Source organism: Eleginops maclovinus, chromosome 10, assembly GCF_036324505.1.
Source record: "Eleginops maclovinus isolate JMC-PN-2008 ecotype Puerto Natales chromosome 10, JC_Emac_rtc_rv5, whole genome shotgun sequence".
Lineage (NCBI taxonomy): Eukaryota > Metazoa > Chordata > Actinopteri > Perciformes > Eleginopidae > Eleginops > Eleginops maclovinus.
This window is the reverse complement of record NC_086358.1, coordinates 6,961,300-6,979,500: the sequence shown is the minus strand read 5'-3', so window position 1 is coordinate 6,979,500 and position 18,201 is coordinate 6,961,300. Positions and strand designations below refer to the sequence as shown.

The window sequence follows — 18,201 nt, the reverse complement described above, 5'->3', positions numbered from 1 at the left end:
GTTGATAGAGATATATTTCAGGGAATCTGTCTAGATGTATGAGTCTTAACAGGAAATAGATAAAGGGCAACACACACACACCACCTGCTCTGTCTCTATTGTGGTGCAACAAAGAATTGCAGCCAATTTAAAAGATGTTGTATACATATCAAGCTTTTCCGAGTTGTAATAAAAAACAACTGAGAAATACAAAATATATACAGGTTATATTTTTCTATATTAACACATTAAACTATTGTTCCTTTTTCCAAAGAAGTGTACTTAAAAAGGTATGACGTAGTTAAAGTGATTGAGCAGTATTGTAGGTTGTTGTTTTTTTAAAGATATTATTTTAAAGGAGTGCTGCCTTCATCCAAAAGAAATGAAAACACAATGAGAGCTGGGTGATGATTGACAAGTCTGACTGCACCTAATGTAAACCTCTATAAAGGGACTTTTGACTTCTGGTTGAGTTTCCTTTGGCCTCATAGTTTCTTGTTGGTGATTTAAAAAAAGAATAAGTCACATTAGTTAGTATACTACGCAGTTTTCAAAAATATTATAGGTTGTGTGATCAGAAATATCACCCTTAGAAGTGAAGGGGCTCCACACTGTAGGGAGAAACAAAAAACAACATCTGTCATTTTTTAAAAATACTTTAAAACACCTAAATTAACAAGTAAGTTCATAACAGTTAAATAAGGGCTATGTTGTTCCTGTTTCGGGTTATTAATCACCCTTTCAGTAGACATCCCTCTTTGTTGCTGTTATTGTCACCAAGAAGGGCGATCTCTTTTTTGGTGGTGTCATAATGCCAGGATACAATATATTGAGTCATCTGCAATTACCTATAATTACCTTATTATTGGGATCCATGAGGTAGTATTTGGGATGGGATTTACAACTGTTCTTTTGGGCATCATTCCTTGTGTGTAATTGTACATTTGGTGGACAGCAAGAAAGATGGAACAGGAGTTGATGACTACATCCATTTGTCATCACTGTCAAACAACAAACCTAAACATTTAAACCAGATGAAACTATTCTTCAATTAGTTTTAATGAGTCAATCAAATGTTTGATGTTGCAATGATAGTGTGCAAGATGCTGGGTGTGTGAAAACTCAAAAGCTGAATTCGGGAACATCAAGTACAAAAGTGAGGTAATAGTACATGAATTGACTCATTCTAATTTCTGATTTCACTGGGAAAAAAACGTTTAGCTTTTATTGCTTGATATTTATACATTTTCAGTTAAAGACACCAAACTTTTACTCTTAACCCTAACCCAAACATAATATCAAAACAACACATTTTTTTAACATTTTCTGTGAGATTACATCATTTATTTAGGATAATAGACAATAGTTTTCAATACCCAAGACATTCTTAATTATTGCGTTTTATTAAATGATGCTATGTTTTGTTAAGCAAAAGCATGTGGTGATGATTAAATCAAGTGCTACCCAGGTCATGTATTTATCTAGAGACACTTATTTGTTGTATTCTTGATTACAAAATGTCATCATTGCATTCTTAAAAGGTATAGAGATCACTCATCAAACACTACTTCAGCCTTTTTGCTAACAGTTAATGAAAGGACAATCTGAAGGGAATGATAATTGGTATTTTGCTCTACAGGAGTTCCAATTGGTACAACTTCTCAGAAATGTCATTTAAAGTAAAAGGCGCAGAGACATGCGAGCAGCAGTGCAATGGAGACGGGGGCTCTGGATGCGGCTGCGGTGGTGTAGACGGTCCTGCCGTGAAGATCTTGTGCCTTCCGATACACATCATGATATCCTAACTCAGTCGGAAACATCGTCATCTGGTGAGGGAAAAGAAAGTGTTGGCTTTTGTTTAACTACTGTATGTGTTTTCACAAACACCAAGACAGTGGATCACAGTTTTGATGACTTTATACTGGCCTCCTGTCTGTCAAAGAAGTTGGTTTTCAAAGGAATGATAGGTTTAAAGCCACATTTAAGAAAAAGTGGTCCATTATGCTTTTTGGTGTCCTCCCTTTTCTGTTGTGTGTTATACAGGTTTTTCAGCATGTAAATGGTCTGCAAAGGCTGAAATCAAAGGCTGAAATCAGAGGCTGAAATTCCGATTCCCTCCCCCTCCTCGCCTGAAACGCCTACATTGGAATCCTGTTTACTTCCGTAACATAGTGACATCACCATTTAACACTTGAGGGTGAAAATAGGTGCTGCAGCACAGGTAGTATGACAAAAATAAAGACTTTTTTGAACATTAAAGCATGTAAACATGTCACAATAGAGGCACAAAATACAAATATGACCCTGAAAATGAGAACAACATGGCCCCTTTAATACTTTAAATGTTTTTGTAAATCAATTTGAATTGCCTTGTTCTTGAAATGTGCTTCATAAATCAATTTAGGACAGACCATTGATGTTCACAGGTTACACGTTAAACCTCCCTTCACTAGTTAAACATCAGCACTTGTAATAATTTGTGTCTCCACAGGATTGACAGTCAAGAGAAAACAGCCATCCTAATAAGTCATTTAAAAACGTTGGCCATGTAGATATTGATTGTGCACCTTCTCTAGTTGCTTCTCTGAGGTCGTTTCAAGTCAGTCAATTACTCACAAAGTATTTGTGCTGTTTCTCTGTGCCAGTTTTTTGAGTGTCAAACTTTACTCAAAATAATATTTTTAAAAGTATTAACAAAGATGTGGAAGAATTTCATTTGTTTTCCTCAAAAACAGGTCGTAATTGCTTGAGGATTGTGGAAGTATCACCTTTATCAAAGACGGTCATGACTATACTGTGGCTGATATACTACTGGGAACCTGCTGAGCCTGCTTCATGAAAAGATCAAGGCAGGTAAAACTGGAATAATTGCTTTGAGCTGCGCTGCTTAACGACATCCAGTAATAAGTGAAATTTGTCAAGACTAGTGTCAACAGCAGACAGCAGCTGGTTTCACTGCTAAATGCAGTTTAAGCCAAACAAGGGGAAACTGAGCAGGGAAAACAACCACTTCCTTAAAGATATAGAAAGAATACTAACATGTTAGATTGTTGTAACTTTTCATTTCAGACCTTTGAATTTCAAATCAAACAATGGCTTGCCTTTGAGTGACGGCTGTCAGAATTACTCCCTGTTCTACATGACCTCACATACTGAATATAAAAACACGAGATCTTTGCAGGAAAAGATGTTGTTATGTGATCTTAATCAACACTGAACACCAAAAGTCTGCGACACAAGTGAGAAATGAAGATAGCACAGATCTAGCATAGCATCATGGGGAAGATCACAAGTGACTGTCATGATCCTTGTTTTCTGTCTGCTTCCTGTTTTATTTTGAAATGTTTTCCCTCTGTTGTGTCATGTGCAGTTTTACTTCCTGTCTTTTGGTTTTCCTTCCTTCCTTGATTGTTTCATTGTTGTCACCTGTTGCCCTCGTGTTTCTGCCTCCCCTCCCCAGCTGTGGCTTGTGTTGTGATTAGTGTCTTTGTATTTAGTCCTGCTTCACCTTGTGTTCTCTGCAGAGTCGGCGCCAGAGCAGATCTACTGGAGGGGCATTGGGGCATTGGGTCATTGGCGGGGGGGGGGGGCTTGCTTGCTTGCTTGCTTGCTTGCTTGCTTGCTTGCTTGCTTGCTTGCTTGCTTGCTTTTGTGACATTAAAAACTCTTTAGCAACTTCGAACTCAGCGTCAATTATAGTCGATTGTGACAGATCGAGAATATGCTTCACAGCTGGTAGGAGGGGCATCAATGACCGCTAGGGGGGGCACGGCCCTCGAATGCCCCCCCTTAGCGCCGGCACTGGTTCTCTGTCAGTTCGTTAGCGTCTTTCGTGTGTTCAAGTCAAGCGTTTTTCATGCCCTGAGTTGTCGTCTTTCATGTATCAAGTCAAGCGTTTTTCATGTCTTGGATTTCCCTATCGTCTTTCATGTCTTCAAGTCAAGTGTTTGTCCTGGATTTTCCCAAACTTCGTATTTTTGTAAAACAGCTTTTGGAATAAAGCTCGCCTTTTGTTCGTACCCATACCTGCCTCCCTTTGTTGCTGCACTTGGGTCCTATTTCCCCAAACCCTGACAGTGACTCACTGACATCTGCAGCAATCAATAAACAAATGTTCAATGTGATCACTTGAGACGATAAGTTTGTTTCATATTTCTTTTCGTCAACAAATCCAACAATAAATGTAGATTATAATAATTGGTTCTGCAAGTCAATCCCAAATGCAAATCGTAAAGGGACTGTATCATATCAAGTGCTTTACATACTACACATTATCATTCATGCATACACACCTCATTCAGAGCAACGTGCCATTTTCTCAAGTGAGCTAACACTCACACATTCACACACTAGGCCAGGGGTGTCCAAACTTTTTTCACTGAGGGCCATATCTAAAAAAACGTACGAATGACTGGGCCACTCTCTAGAGGGGAGGTATATTGCCTCGTAAGTTAAGTTATAAGTTAGCAAAATCAATCAGGTGTAGGTCAGTTATGCTCAATACTTGAATATGCTTTAAGAAAAGAAACAGCCCTGGTTAATTCAAAATGGACAATGGGCCGCAGCTGGCCCCCCGGCCGTAGTTCGGACACCCCGGGAGAATCTGGATTAAAGTATTTTGCCCAAGGCTACGTTGACATGTCGACTGCAGGGCCTGGGTGTCATGGTTATGGGGTTTGGTTAGTTTTATTTTGAAATGTATCTTCCTTCTTGTCTCTTGCCTGGTGTTACTTCCTGTGTTTCTCCTCCCCTCTCCAGCTTGTCTTGTGATTACCCTTTTGTATTTAGTCTCTGTTCCCCACCCGGATGTCGTCAATGTTTCCTGCTGTTCCTGTCCCTGTGAATATTTACTCCGTATATCGTGTCCCTGGTTAGTAGTTGGTTGTTTTTCCTTTTTGCTTTTTGTGTGTTTACGCGACCCAGCCTTTTTCTTATCAGCCTTACCTAAATAAAGCTCGCTTTTGGTTTCACCCCCATACCTGCCTCCTCTGTTCACTCTGCGCTTGGGTGCTGTCACCAAAACCCTGACACTGGGATCAAACTCACAACCTTCCCATTGAAGGACGACCACACTGCCTCTCATCCACAGTATAATCCCACTGCCTTAAACTCACCACAACACCACATATGTATAAACATAATTAATAAACTTAAATGCCATATGTTCATCACGTAAACTGCCATTTGAGGTTTGAATGGTGCTCTTGTCATCTTGTGGCACCCCCTTCTTCTGCAAACCTTTAATCGCACCTGATTGGAGAATGAAGCGCCACCAGCTGTTTCTCAATGCCTTCAACTTCACGATCAAGCACATTCAGTTGCATTTTCTTTTGTTGATATTCTTTAAACTGGGTCAAGATTTGCTCACTACTTGGACTTCCCTGGGTAGTGCCAACACAAATAGGGAAGGACTAATATATTGTTTGTTTTTTGGGAGTCTTTTAAAAGGGATTTGTTGACTATAAGAACATAAAACATCTCCAGTCTGTTTTTGTTAGAAATAGACAATAGTTTATGTAAAAAACCATTAAACCTAAACTACATCTGAGTTTTAAACTATTTAATCAGTCTTTGTTTCGTTTCAAGTTATGTAACAATACAAGTGCGTGACAGATGCAACATTTTGATAAGCTCCTTTGTAACGTCACATCAGATACTCTGACAACAATGCATTTCTTTATTATCTACCCCTAAGAACATCAGTAATTTTCTTCTTGTGACATTGTGGAACCCTACGCCGTTACAGGAACAATTTAAATCTCATCAGGTGTTAGAAACCCTGTTGTATTCGAAAAACGGCTCATACATACATCTTTAAATTCCTTTTCAGCTGTGGGGTTAGGAATTAGGGTTGACTTCTGTTTCATGGATCAATTCTATTATGTTTTTATGCAGAGTTATATTACACCACATGTACCCAGAGGTGGAAGAAGTACTCAGATCTGGTACCTGAGTAAAAGTAACAGAATGTATGAATACTCTGTTCCAATTAAAAGTCCTAAAATCAAAATGTCAAGGAAGTAAAAGCACGAAAGTATTGGCATCAAAATATACTTCAAGTACCTAAAGTAAAAGTACTCGTTATGCAGATTGCTCCATTTTAAAATAATATATAACAAATGTTTTGTTTATAAATGTTGATGCATTAAAGTGTTCTCAAAGCTGGTAAAGGTGCAGCTAGTTTGACTGACTTTGTATACTGCAGGGTAGCTTGGGAATTTACTCCAGGTGGAACTAAAGTCTGATTTAAGTGTTGATTATATTTCGCATCATTAATCCAAATCTGAGAAGGAACTTAAAGTACAAAAATAAATGTAGTGGAGTAAAAGTACACCATTTAACTCTGACTTGTGGTGGGGAAGAAGTACAAGGTAGCATAAAATGGAAACACTCAACTCCAGTGCCTCAGAATTGTAATTTTTTTACGTTACACCACTGCATATACCCTTTACATTCAGCTGATGGTGAGTTGTACGTACCAGGTTTTTGTCCACCTTGATGGACTCTTTAAACACGGTCCAAACCACAGCTTCATTACACGAAGGCGTGGTTAAGGAGCCGTTGTAGCGATAGTATGTGTCTACGTTCACGTTGCCAAGCAAGTCATCAATGGAGAGCTCTTTGGTGACCTTAACTTCTGAATCTGCATTGAAAAGCACAAGATGTAGTGCCACTCATGTTGAATGTATGTCAACAAAGCAAGTGTGCACTCACTGATGTTTTGAATATTTGAAAGGTAGGAGGTCAGCTGTCCCCAGGCGTCCACATCAGATGAGGACTGTGTGTACAGAGGAAAATATGGTGAACAGATAAGTAACATTTAGTCAGGAGGGGCTAATAAAGCAAGTAGGACAATCTGCTACCTTAAGAAAGCTTCCCCACTTACCATGTTTTGTCCTGAGCTGCTGCTGTTGCTCTTTTCTTCTGCGCTTGTGGCCTGGACAAAAAGCAGAGATGTAAGTCTGTTGTGTAATTGGCTTTTCTCAATGTCAAATTTCGAGACGAGAAAATAAAGCATTACTCCTAACGATAACATGAACCGTGAAAACTGAACAAATGGAAGCAAAGCACATTTTATTTGCAGTACAAAAAAGCACTCATTATGCAGCTTGGCCCATTTCAGAATAATATATATATTATGTAATGATTATAATTATTGATGCATTAAAGCAGGGGTGCCCAAACCACGGTCCAGGGGCCAAAAGCGGCCCGCAGCCCACTTTTAATTGGCCCTCGGCAAATGCTAAAAGTATAATGGGATATGGCCCAAACATGAAACTTGTGCTTTTCTTATATCGTACTATTGTACTTTTAAAATATATGTAAACACATATTAAACAGGAGGATTCAGGCGTTAATAAGCCCCATTTTCAAATAAATTCAATCAATTAAAGTTGAAAACATTTTCAAACAAATTACAGTTGATAATGCCCAATAACTTAATTGCACATCAAGCCTGCACCTTTGCACAGTAACTGTTTTTCACTCTTATTCTGTTGCTGCTTAAACCACTGAATTTCCCCATGGGGATTAATAAAGGTACATCTTGTCTTATCTTACATAACAAGCTTGAAATAAACCCTTCATATTTCCCCTTATTTTAAGCAATCTGAGACTTCTGTTTTAAGGAATAATCTGAACCCCTATGGAGAGCTGTGATGTTTCCTAAAGCATATTCAAGTATGAATAATAATTGACCTACATTTGATTGACTTTGCTAACTTATAACTTAACTTATGAAGCAATATAGCTCACCTCTAATGAGGGGCCCAGCCCTTTGTATGTTTTTCTTTATGTGGCCCTCAGTGAAAAAAGTTTGGTCACCCCTGCATTAAACTGTTATCACAGCTGGTAAAGCTGCAGCTACTTTGAATGACTTTGTGTGCTGCAGGGTTGCTTGTGAATTTTTTTCAGGTGTTTTTTACATTAATCCAAATCTTCAAAGTAACTAAAGGTATTGAAGTAGTGTGGTGGAGTAAAAGTACAAAGAAGCATCAAATTGATTTATTTCGAAGTCATTTTGAATTTGTACTTCGAACATACCTGCACCTCTGTGTGCAGGTATGTACTTTAAATGCTGGCAGGTATAGAGAGTGACATTTTGTATGAGATGCTGGTATGTTTTATTTAGCAACATTTTTGAGATTTTTGAGAGACAGCTGTTTGTTTGGTCCGCTTGAGTTTCCTTTTCTTGGGAATCTTTTTCTGTAATGCACCTCATTGCTGGAGGGTTCATAAATGGTATTATTTTTTCTTTTGTATGAATAGCAAGCATGATTTTGAGCATAGTTTTGTAGCTTTTCCATAATGTAAACACAAGCAGATTCAGAGTTTGTAGAGTATGGATTTGGACATAAGAAGTCTAATGCGCTTTATGTTACCTCAATAAAAAATCCAAGCACAGCCAGACCATCCGGAGTTTGTAGTGCCTCAGTCAGATTTAAATCTTTCCTCTTGGACACTATGTGCATCTGGATAAAGACACCATTAATTAATAGCACACAGGCAAAAGCTCAATCTATAAGAATACACTTGTAGCACACGTCAATGCAACAACGTGTAAAAGTCTGACCTCCATAGGGTATCTCTTTGAATCCACTGTGTGCTCGGAGCCTTCAGAGTCTTGTGAGCCCCAATGGAAGTGTAACTGAAGGGTGGAGTAGACATTTCCCAGACCTCCACCTGACACCTCCACCACATCCTCCTTCAGTACGCACTTCACTGGGAGTCCAATGAGAACACAGGTGTTACATGTTTTATCAGATTTGGAGCCCTTGAGCAAGGCACCGGACACCCATTGCTCCCCGGGCGCTGCACAATAGCTGCCCACTGCTCCTAATACTAGGATGGGTTAAATGCAGAGGACCAATTTCACTGTGTGTGCTCTGCTGTGTGCATGTATGTGACAAATAAAGAGGGTATCATCCTCCGATTTTAATTAAAGATTTAAATGTGTTTTTCCTATTTTAATTAACAAGGTAGGTGCCAAACAAAAGGCTAAACATGTCATAGACACACTTTTGTCAAATAATGATCCTATTAAAATAACAAGCAAAGGATTATTTTCATCATCGATTTGTTTAGTGTAATAAAACGTTAATGGAAATGGTAAAAAAAAATAGCCCTTTAAAGAGGTCCTATTGTTATATTTACAGTATATCTATTTATGTTATATCTAAAACCATTAAACAATAATTGAAATTGTTGCAGATTAACTATTTCAATTAACACTTTGGTTCTCACTAATGGTTGCCGCTTTAATCATAACCCTCATGAGACGGATGTAACTTAAGCTTTAGTTAGGATTTTGGATGGTTAAAATAATTACAAGAAAAGGCTGATTTACATACAAACACAGATCTAGCCAGAGCTTTATGAGAAGTCCTTCTTTTGGGTCAAGATTCAATAAATGTCCACAGAAACAGCCAATGATTAGGATAAACAAACCTGTGTGGCCTGTGTTGATGATTTTCTCGATGACAGTTTTGTTGTCAAAATGTTTAAAGTGGAAAGCATCGAGTTTCTTCTCCGTCACGGCGTTGCTTTTATCAATGTTGATGGGTGACTGGCGTTCGCTGTCGCAGAGATTATTAGGCAGGAGGTGCCATTGAGACTGCGTGTAGTCTGGATTGTGAGAGGAACAAGTTCTATAATAGCATTATCACTTTAAAGCTGTACATGTACATTTGCCCCTACATACCACAGTGATCACCATAGCACCATGGAGGACCTGAAGAACGGAAGAACAGTCATGTTGAATAATAAACTCAGTCATTATGGGTCTTATACGTGGTTGATGTTACCACTCACTGGGTAAAGGAGTTGCACGCGAAGCCCACACCTGCCGTCCATTAAGAGGTTTTGTAGGTCGATAAACGTTTCTGAATCCTGCCTTTTCGGGGAACTTCTGGATCTAAGAACAACACAAAACAAACTTTAATGAAGAGACGGCATGGAGCGTGAGTCAGCAGACCAGACCCATATCAATGATGTTGTGGAATCCTTCTCTACCTTTCAGCACAGTCACAACATGTCATAAACAATTGCAAAGATGATGGCCGGGTTTCTTATGACACTGGTATTCGGCTGTTTTTTTGACACAACAATTTACTGGGATTTTACTGGTTTTCCTAATTCAGAGAAAATCATTTGAAATAAATGTGATACTTGTGGAAGTAAAATAGTAAATAGGTATATAGTACTCTACACATTCTTCTGTCTTATCAACACCAGGTGCCTTCATTACTCATTTGAATTCCTCCCCTGACAGGTCATTAAGAAACTCAGGGCTAAAGTATGAGCTAGACGAGCAGAGATGATGGACGGATTATAGAGGTTTAATTGTCATATTCTCCTCCTCCAACTTTAGTAATTTCCCTTAAGGTGATTTATGAGGTGTTGCCAGAGCTCTCCACTTTTTACACAGTAGGTAAAAAAAATTATTTGCACCATGTATGTTGAGTTGTTGGAGGAGCACGCGACATAAGATTTTCATTGCCAACATATACGTTGTATATGCTGTGCATATGACCAATAAAACCTTGAAACCTTGAAACCTTGAAACATCTAATTTGCCCGAATTGAGGGATAGGGTACATAGTTGTTTTTTTTTTTAAACAACGGTGGGCCTGTTCATAACAAAAAAATGTTTGTGTAATTATGTAATGATTATTATGACTGTTTTCAATCTTAATTTCTCTCTGCATACTCTGCGTATAGGGAGCGGCGGCCCTGCGTCATATACTCAAAACCGACTGGTATGGGTGAAATTTGGGTCAATGAGTCACGAACCTGCTGCCACCTGAGAAAGTCAACAACAGGCGACTTGCAATGATATGTGCACCTGTCTATCTGCAGAGGGCCTGTCAAGTCAATCAAAGGAAGCAAAAGATTGTGTGTTATTCTGTACATGTGACTCAACTATCTGTTTTCTGTCACGCAGTCTGCAAAGCTATTTACCAGGAGTTAGATCACACAGATAAAACGTGGGTGATCGTCACACATGATAATCAAAACATGACACTCTGCTTCACCTGTGTCCTGGCACCGTGCAGTCTGGTGACGTTTCCCCCGGCATATACTGTATACTGTAGGTGTTCAATTGTGTAACAGTTTGCATGTGACTCCACTTGCAATATGTCACTTGTTGTTTTTATTACATTATCTCCTTATCCAGAACACATAAATCAAACACTGAAGCTGACTTTTAACAGGGTAGAAACTGTGAGGCTGCAAGGAACCACTGACGTCTTCCCTACCAACTTCTGACATTTTATTACTTCTGTTTATCGCTCTCCTCCACTGCCACTTGTAAAGCCGATCAAAGTAAGAGCTTACACTTTATGGGCCTTTCAGATTCAGGCTGTAATACACATTCATTTACAATACATGTACACCATTTTTCTTCCCAGGATACAGTTAATGTCTTGCTCTCCGCACTACTACTTAAGTCCTCTCTCTGAGATATTATCCATCCTTAATGTGCAACACAAATTAAATACATAGTTGTTGTTTTTTGACCAACACTGGTTAGATGTCAGATGGAGAGGGAGAGGATTTAATGCTGTTTCTCTCCAACTGATTGTCCAGACATTTATTTTACACATACTATCTTTGTCCAGTGTCCAGTCAGCACAGTGGCAAACAAGGGGCACCTTCGATGGCACTTTACCATGGTTTATCTACAATAAGGGTATCCCAGATAATCCATTTGCTTAGTTTTTTTTTATTACTACAAGTCAGAGGTAGAAGGTAACTTAGTATTATAAATCAGAACAATTTTGAGATACTTTACTTTGTACTTCTACTCCATACAATTCAGAGGTTAAACGTGTCCTTTATTCCTCTACATTTATGTAATACCTTTTACACGTTTGGATTCATGATGTGAAATATAATCAAGACTTAAATAAGGTTTTTAGTTTCACCTGGAGTAAATTCACAAGCTACCCTGCAGTATACAAAGTCATTAAACTAGCTGCACCTTTACCAGCTTTGAGAAACACATTAATGCATCTATAATTATAAAACATATCAGAGATATTATTCTCAAATGCATGAGTATTTTTTACTTTTGGTACTTTAAGTATATTTTGATGCTAATACTTTTGTACTTTTACTTTAGTAACATTTTGAATACAGGACTTTTAATTGTAACAGAGTATTCTTACACTCTGGTACTCCTACTTTCACTCAAGTGCAAGATCTGAGTACAATTTTGCCGTCCACCTTGGGGCAGTATTAACAGGTTGCGACCACAACATCGACAACATGTTTTGGCTTCCGTAACGCTGTAAGTTCAGTATAGTTTGGCCCTTGCATCCCTCTCTGTGCTGACAGAGGCATGTGTTGACTAAACAAGGCCAACTCACCAGATTTTTGTTGATGTTTATTGGCTCATGAAAGACTGTCCACACGACTGCTTCACTGCAGTTAGGGGTGGTCAGCGAGCCCAGGTATCGGTAAAACTTTGTGAGGTCTACATCTTTAATCAGGTCGTCGATGGAGATGTTGTGATACATATCAACCTCCTCGTCTGTGGGAGAGATTTTGGAAACCACAAAAAGCTGTTAATGAATCAGTCATGTGAAATGCTTCAACACTGTCTTTGGTGTGGTGCTATCAAAGAATGCAGGCAATGTTTGAAGACAATCCTTTTAATGATTGGCTTCATTACATTATCTATTAACATTACCTGTCCAACCAGTTTTACTGAATGATTATTAAAATGTTACTGTATAGTTCAATCACCACACCAACCAGTTCAACACTAAATATGTATGTATCAATATAATACAATAGAGGACATTGAAGATAGTTCAGTCAGACAACTCACGTGTGTCTTTGTTTATTAGAAGCAGCATATAGTTTGAGTTTGGCGTCTAGGCTAGGGCCTCATCACTCCACATATTTACATAGAACATCGAGTCATGATGAGATAAGTAACGCCCGAGCCTGAATGGTTCAACAAAAGCTCACACCTTGAAATGTCACCGGACAATGACAAGGTTTGCACATTCAGACCATGCCTGGGACGTAGAGAAACAACAATACTTATAGTACAACAACAACATAAGGGAAGAACACCTACCTGTGACATCTATCAGGTAAGATGTGAGGTTACTCCATGTTGGCGACATATCTCCATCTTCTGTTGCCTTTAAGTGGAGGACATCATAATTACACTTGACATGTCAGCATGATAATGAGAAAAGAATTAGCTTGTTTTTTTGTGTGTGTTTTTTTTCTAAGTTATCTGGCCTATAGGGGTTGTCAGTGTCAGAGTCAATGCATGATTTGTAAATGAAGAAAATCGGCAGAGTTTCCAAAACACAACTTAGAGACTGTCTAAAAGAAGCAAGCTATATAACTGAACACATTTTTAGGCGACCAAAACACTGCAATACACTTTCAAGGGGTAAAAGATCTCAGGCAAAAAAAATGGAAAAACCCCTAAGCTGGACAATGAAGAGGAAGTGCCCGGGTAATTCCAACACTGCCCCGCCCCTGAAGTCTTATCTGTAATCAGTAAACATTTGAGGGTAACTAGTATTTTCTCGTAGACTTCTAAATGTTGTTGCCTAGAGGTTTCTGCTTGGTGCAATTGGAAATAAGCAAAATGAAATTATGCAATTAAAATTCAACATTTTTGTGGTGCTTCTTTTGAACCATAACTTAACGTGAAGGACACACATTTATGAAGAACCCCATAGCGGCAATTCCCTCTGAAGTCTCCGTGGCCTGCTGCACCGTTAGGTCTTTCTTCACACTGACTATGTGCATCTGCAAAATATTAGATTATGGGTGTTAAGTCAAAGCAAGGTCACATAAGGCATGCAGTTCAAAAAACAAGGAGAAGCATTTTGTCAATTAGGCATGTCAGACATTAATGTACCTCCATCGGATATCTTTTCCCGTCAATCTTGTGCTCTGATCCTGGGTGATGATCTGCGTCGCCCCAGTGGAAGTGAAGCTGAATTGATGAATATGTTTCTTTCAGTCCACCTCCACTCACCTCCACTTCACCGTCGACTAAATTAAATTTCACTAGAGATAAAGGTGCGTGTTAATCTTTATATACAGTGTATGGTGTTAATGCTTATGCTGAAGTTACGCACATTCTAACAATCATGTAAAAGTTCCAGACCTCTGTCCCAAACACTGTATGTGGTATAAAAAAGTGTGTGTACCTGTGTGTCCATTGTTTATCATGGATTTGAAGGCATGCTTAGAAGAGAAGTTGACGAAGGTAAAGTTATGCAGGTCTAGGTCAGCCTTAACAAGGTTGGTGTCTATATCAATCGGAGACTGCCTTTTTCCTCCACAGGACGCCCCGTGGAGGTATTCCCACGTGGACGGGGTGTTATCTGAAAGTTACAGATGGTTTTAATTTAACAAGCTTATAGTAGGCTACATCAATAGGAGAGAGAGTTTTTGTACTTACCGCAGTTGGAATAGCACCAATCACTTCCAGTAGCTGAAAAAATAAATATAAAGTACTGTGAAAACTGCAGAAGCCCGCTGACAGAAAAGGCTTTGTAAACATGTTGTGATTAACCACAGCTCGGTCTGGGTTATATTGTAACCTGATCACAGTGGTGGCTTTAAACTATGCAATTTCATATTGTTTTTTTGACCGCCACACACACTCAAAACATGTATAGGATATTGAATATATTTGCACACTTTTTATAATACAACCTATGTCCATTACTTTCTTTTTGAGTAGTAGATTGGTCTAATATAGAGACTTTAGGTTCATTATTTTCATTTAATAGTATGTGTTCTTTGGATACTCTATTGATATATATTTATTTTCTAATGTACAGTAGTCGGGCTAAGCCCCCTATGTTACTCGGTCCAAGCAACGGCCCTGGTATAATTAAATAATTGATTTACTTTTTAACACGCCTGTCATAGCCCTCTTCTTAACATTTAAAGATTCTGGCTTTAAGCTTACCCTCAATCAAAATCAATACATCTATCTAAAGAGCAGGTTTATAAAAATGTAAAATATTGTTTAGGTAATAAAACAATTATAATAAAAAATAATAATAGTAATATTATTATTAATAATAATAATAGCTGCCCTGACCATTTATGCTTACACTTAACGTTTCAGAGGGAAAGGTATATTTTACACAACAACTACAGTTAATATACAGTGGAGGAAATAAGTATTTGATCCCCTGCCAATTTAGTTAGTTTTACCTCTTACAAAGAAATGAACAGTCTGTGATTTTTATGGTAGGTTTATTTTAACAGAAATGTAATTTTTATCTTTAAAACAAAGATAAAAATTGATTTGCATTTAATTGGGGGAAATAAGTATTTGATCCCCTTGCAACCAACAAAAATTCTGGCTCCAAAGGAACAATTAAATAAGTCCTCTCGCTTTAAGAAAGTACTCCTGATGTCAACTCGTTACCTGGATAAAAGACACCTGTCCAAAATCAAATAACTAAAAATAAAGAACCTCTCCACAATGGGAAGACCAAAGACAGGTCTTGTGATCATGGTGGAACTAATGTCTAAGGACATCACGGACAAGATTGTAGACCTGCACAAGGCTGGAATAGAAGACAAGACCATCAGCAAGCAGCTTGGTGAGAAAGGACAACTGGTTTGATTAAAATCAATGAAAATGATAGAAGATGGAAGAAGCGCAAAATGACCATCAATCGCCCTCAGCCTGGGTCTCCACCATCTAAGATCTCACCTCTTGGGGCATCAATGATCATGAAAAAGGTGAGGGATCAGCCAAGAACTACACAGGAGGGACCTGTTAATGATCTGAAGGTAGCTGGGACCACAGTCACCAAGAAAAACTATTGGTAACACACTGTGCCGTAATGGATTCAAATCCTGCAGCACCCCTGCTCAAGATGGCACATGTACAGGCCGTCTGAAGTCCGCCAATGAACCTCTGAATGATTCAGAGAGGGCTTATGAGAAGGTGATGTGGTCAGATGAGAGCAAAATCAAGACCTTAGGCATCAACTATACATGTCGTGTTTGGAGGAAGAGAAATGCTGACTATTACCCCAAGAACACCGTCCCCAGCGTCCAGCATGGAGGTGGAAACATGATGCATTGGGGGGGTTTCTCTGCTAAGGGGACAAGGCGATTCACTGCATCGAGGGGATGATGGAGGTGGCCATGTACCATAAAATATTAGCTGATAACCCCCTTCCCCTAAGGCATGTTTTGCAAGGGGATCAAATACTTATTTCCCCCAATTAAATGCATATTAATTTATATCTTTTTTTGAATGCACATTTCTGGATTTTCTTTTAATATTCTGTCTCTCACTGTTAAAATAAACCTACCATAAAAATGACAAACTGTTCATGTCTTTGTAAGTGGGTAAACTAACTAAATTGGCAGAGGGATCAAATAATTATTTCCTCCACTGTACATTTTAAGTCCAACGAGAAAACGGCTAAAATGATCTTTTAAAAAAAGAGATTAAGAAAAATGAAGTTCAAGGATCCAAGTTTGTTCCTTACAATCTAAAAAACAAGGACTTGCATTTATCATGCAGTATGGTCGACAGCTTAAGATAATGCTCTTTTTCACACTTTTGGATGCATGTTAGGTTGCTGTACATGTGCTTACAACTTTCCACTTAAAATTCAGAAAAAAAGATCCTTCACATCTTATTTAAACTACATCCTGCACTTTGATCCTCTCCATTAAAGATGATACCATATAAAGCAGAAATGGTCAAAGCTCTATAACAGAACTATTTAAATTTAGTAGACATGTAACTTTTTTACTCACCACTTTTTACCAAAGCCCCCAAACTCAGGCACAGCAGAAGGGAGGAAAGAAGCATCTTCAGAAAGAAAGGTAACTGGTTATTAACCACAGCGTCTGCATGGGTTTTATAGCCATTTCACAATGTCTATTAACTCAATGATATCACGTTTTGAGACCAAAGCTATATCTGTGCTAACCTCAGGAATTTCTAGCTATGATGAAGCCCAAAGATCAAAATACATCAATACGAATTCTGTGTTTTTGCAGAAGCTGGACACTGAGTCATCAACATATTTCATACATTACTGGATGTATGTTGTTGTAGCAAGTCTTACTCAAAGAAAGTCCCATGAAATCCAATGAACTAATACACGGTATAAACTCAATTCTTCCCACTGGATCTCAAAGGCAGGAATCGAGAGATGGAAGATGCCAAATGGAAACGTCCTCTAATCATATAATGTTGAATCACAGAATAAATCCTGAATGCTGACAATGAACGTGTTTAAAATTGGATAAATCATCTGACCTTGCTGTCCAAGCCAGAAGTCCCCAAGGAATAAATCAGATAGTTAGATTGAGGTGTCACAATTAACACTTGTGCCCTTTACCAAACAACCTCTTCAGTGAGGAGAGGAGGAGTGCGTCTTATAGAGTAGAGAAGGGACGATGCAATGGGAGGGGGACCCACTGCATATACAACACTTAACCAGTATGGGGGAGACAGGTAACATGAGTACAGGTCTCTTTTAAGGACATTGCAATCAAAATACAGGTGTGCCAATGAGGTGGTTAATGCGGGGGGTGTACCCAGCAAGGTTAAACCTCAACTATTCTGCCCCTATAACAAAGGACCACAATGGTATACACATAAAGTCGACTCTAATTTAACCTTAAAAAAACACCTTCGTTTAAATTCAAGGCATGACTTTCCTATCAGTAAAACTTCATTATCATACACGTGGAACCTTTAATATAACGTAAACTTAAAACAATCCTTTTGACTGCTGTTAAAGGGAGTGTTTGGTTTTCTAATCCCTTAATCTCGGTTGCAAGCAACATTAAACATGAACGAACAGAAGCACAATCCAGATAGAGGATGCCACAGTGAGACTATAAGCTTCTAATTGTTATGTTGTCCTGAAAACTGATACCTTCAGAAGTAACATAAGCCCTCTGTATATGCAGGATTAAGTCAGATTTCATTCCAACACAAACCATTGTAGGGATGTTTACTTTAAAGTGACGCTCTATTGTGCTGGGTCACTACCAAATGTATCATTACACATTTGATTAATTTCCAGATGCTCCTCTTAAGAACCTCAGCTTAAAGTTAACCAAAGTTGATTAATATATTTGTAGTTTGGCATCCTATTTTAAATGTAGACAAACAGCGCCAGGAATCACATTTCCACATGCATTTTCCACAACGTCATTAAGTTCATTTTGATTTACTGCAAC

At 38.5% G+C, this 18,201-nt stretch overlaps 1 protein-coding gene across 1 annotated transcript; it reads right to left on the bottom strand.

The window, feature by feature from the left end:
* Positions 1–1,020: 1,020 nt before the first annotated feature.
* LOC134870969 (carbonic anhydrase 4-like) lies at positions 1,021–17,439 on the bottom strand. The gene is made up of 17 exons (XM_063893529.1): positions 17,270–17,439; positions 16,762–16,816; positions 14,423–14,455; positions 14,169–14,345; positions 13,874–14,025; positions 13,672–13,761; positions 13,070–13,136; positions 12,351–12,514; positions 9,790–9,892; positions 9,680–9,709; positions 9,427–9,603; positions 8,552–8,700; positions 8,361–8,450; positions 6,866–6,916; positions 6,694–6,757; positions 6,459–6,622; positions 1,021–1,805 (listed from the first exon to the last, which is right to left on the bottom strand). The coding sequence occupies exons 2-17, from the start codon at positions 16,814–16,816 to the stop codon at positions 1,650–1,652; spliced, it is 1,722 nt and encodes a 573-aa protein (XP_063749599.1). The 5' UTR covers positions 17,270–17,439; the 3' UTR covers positions 1,021–1,649.
* Positions 17,440–18,201: the final 762 nt, after the last annotated feature.

Coding starts and splice junctions, on each gene's coding strand:
- LOC134870969 (XM_063893529.1), bottom strand. CDS start 16,816: ATGCTTCTTTCCTCCCTTCTGCTGTGCCTGAGTTTGGGGGCTTTGGTA. Junction 13,137..13,671: donor CTATGGGGTTCTTCATAAAT/GTGTGTCCTTCA, acceptor CTCCACTTAAAG/GCAACAGAAGATGGAGATAT. Junction 9,893..12,350: donor TAAACATCAACAAAAATCTG/GTGAGTTGGCCT, acceptor TGTTGTTCTTAG/ATCCAGAAGTTCCCCGAAAA.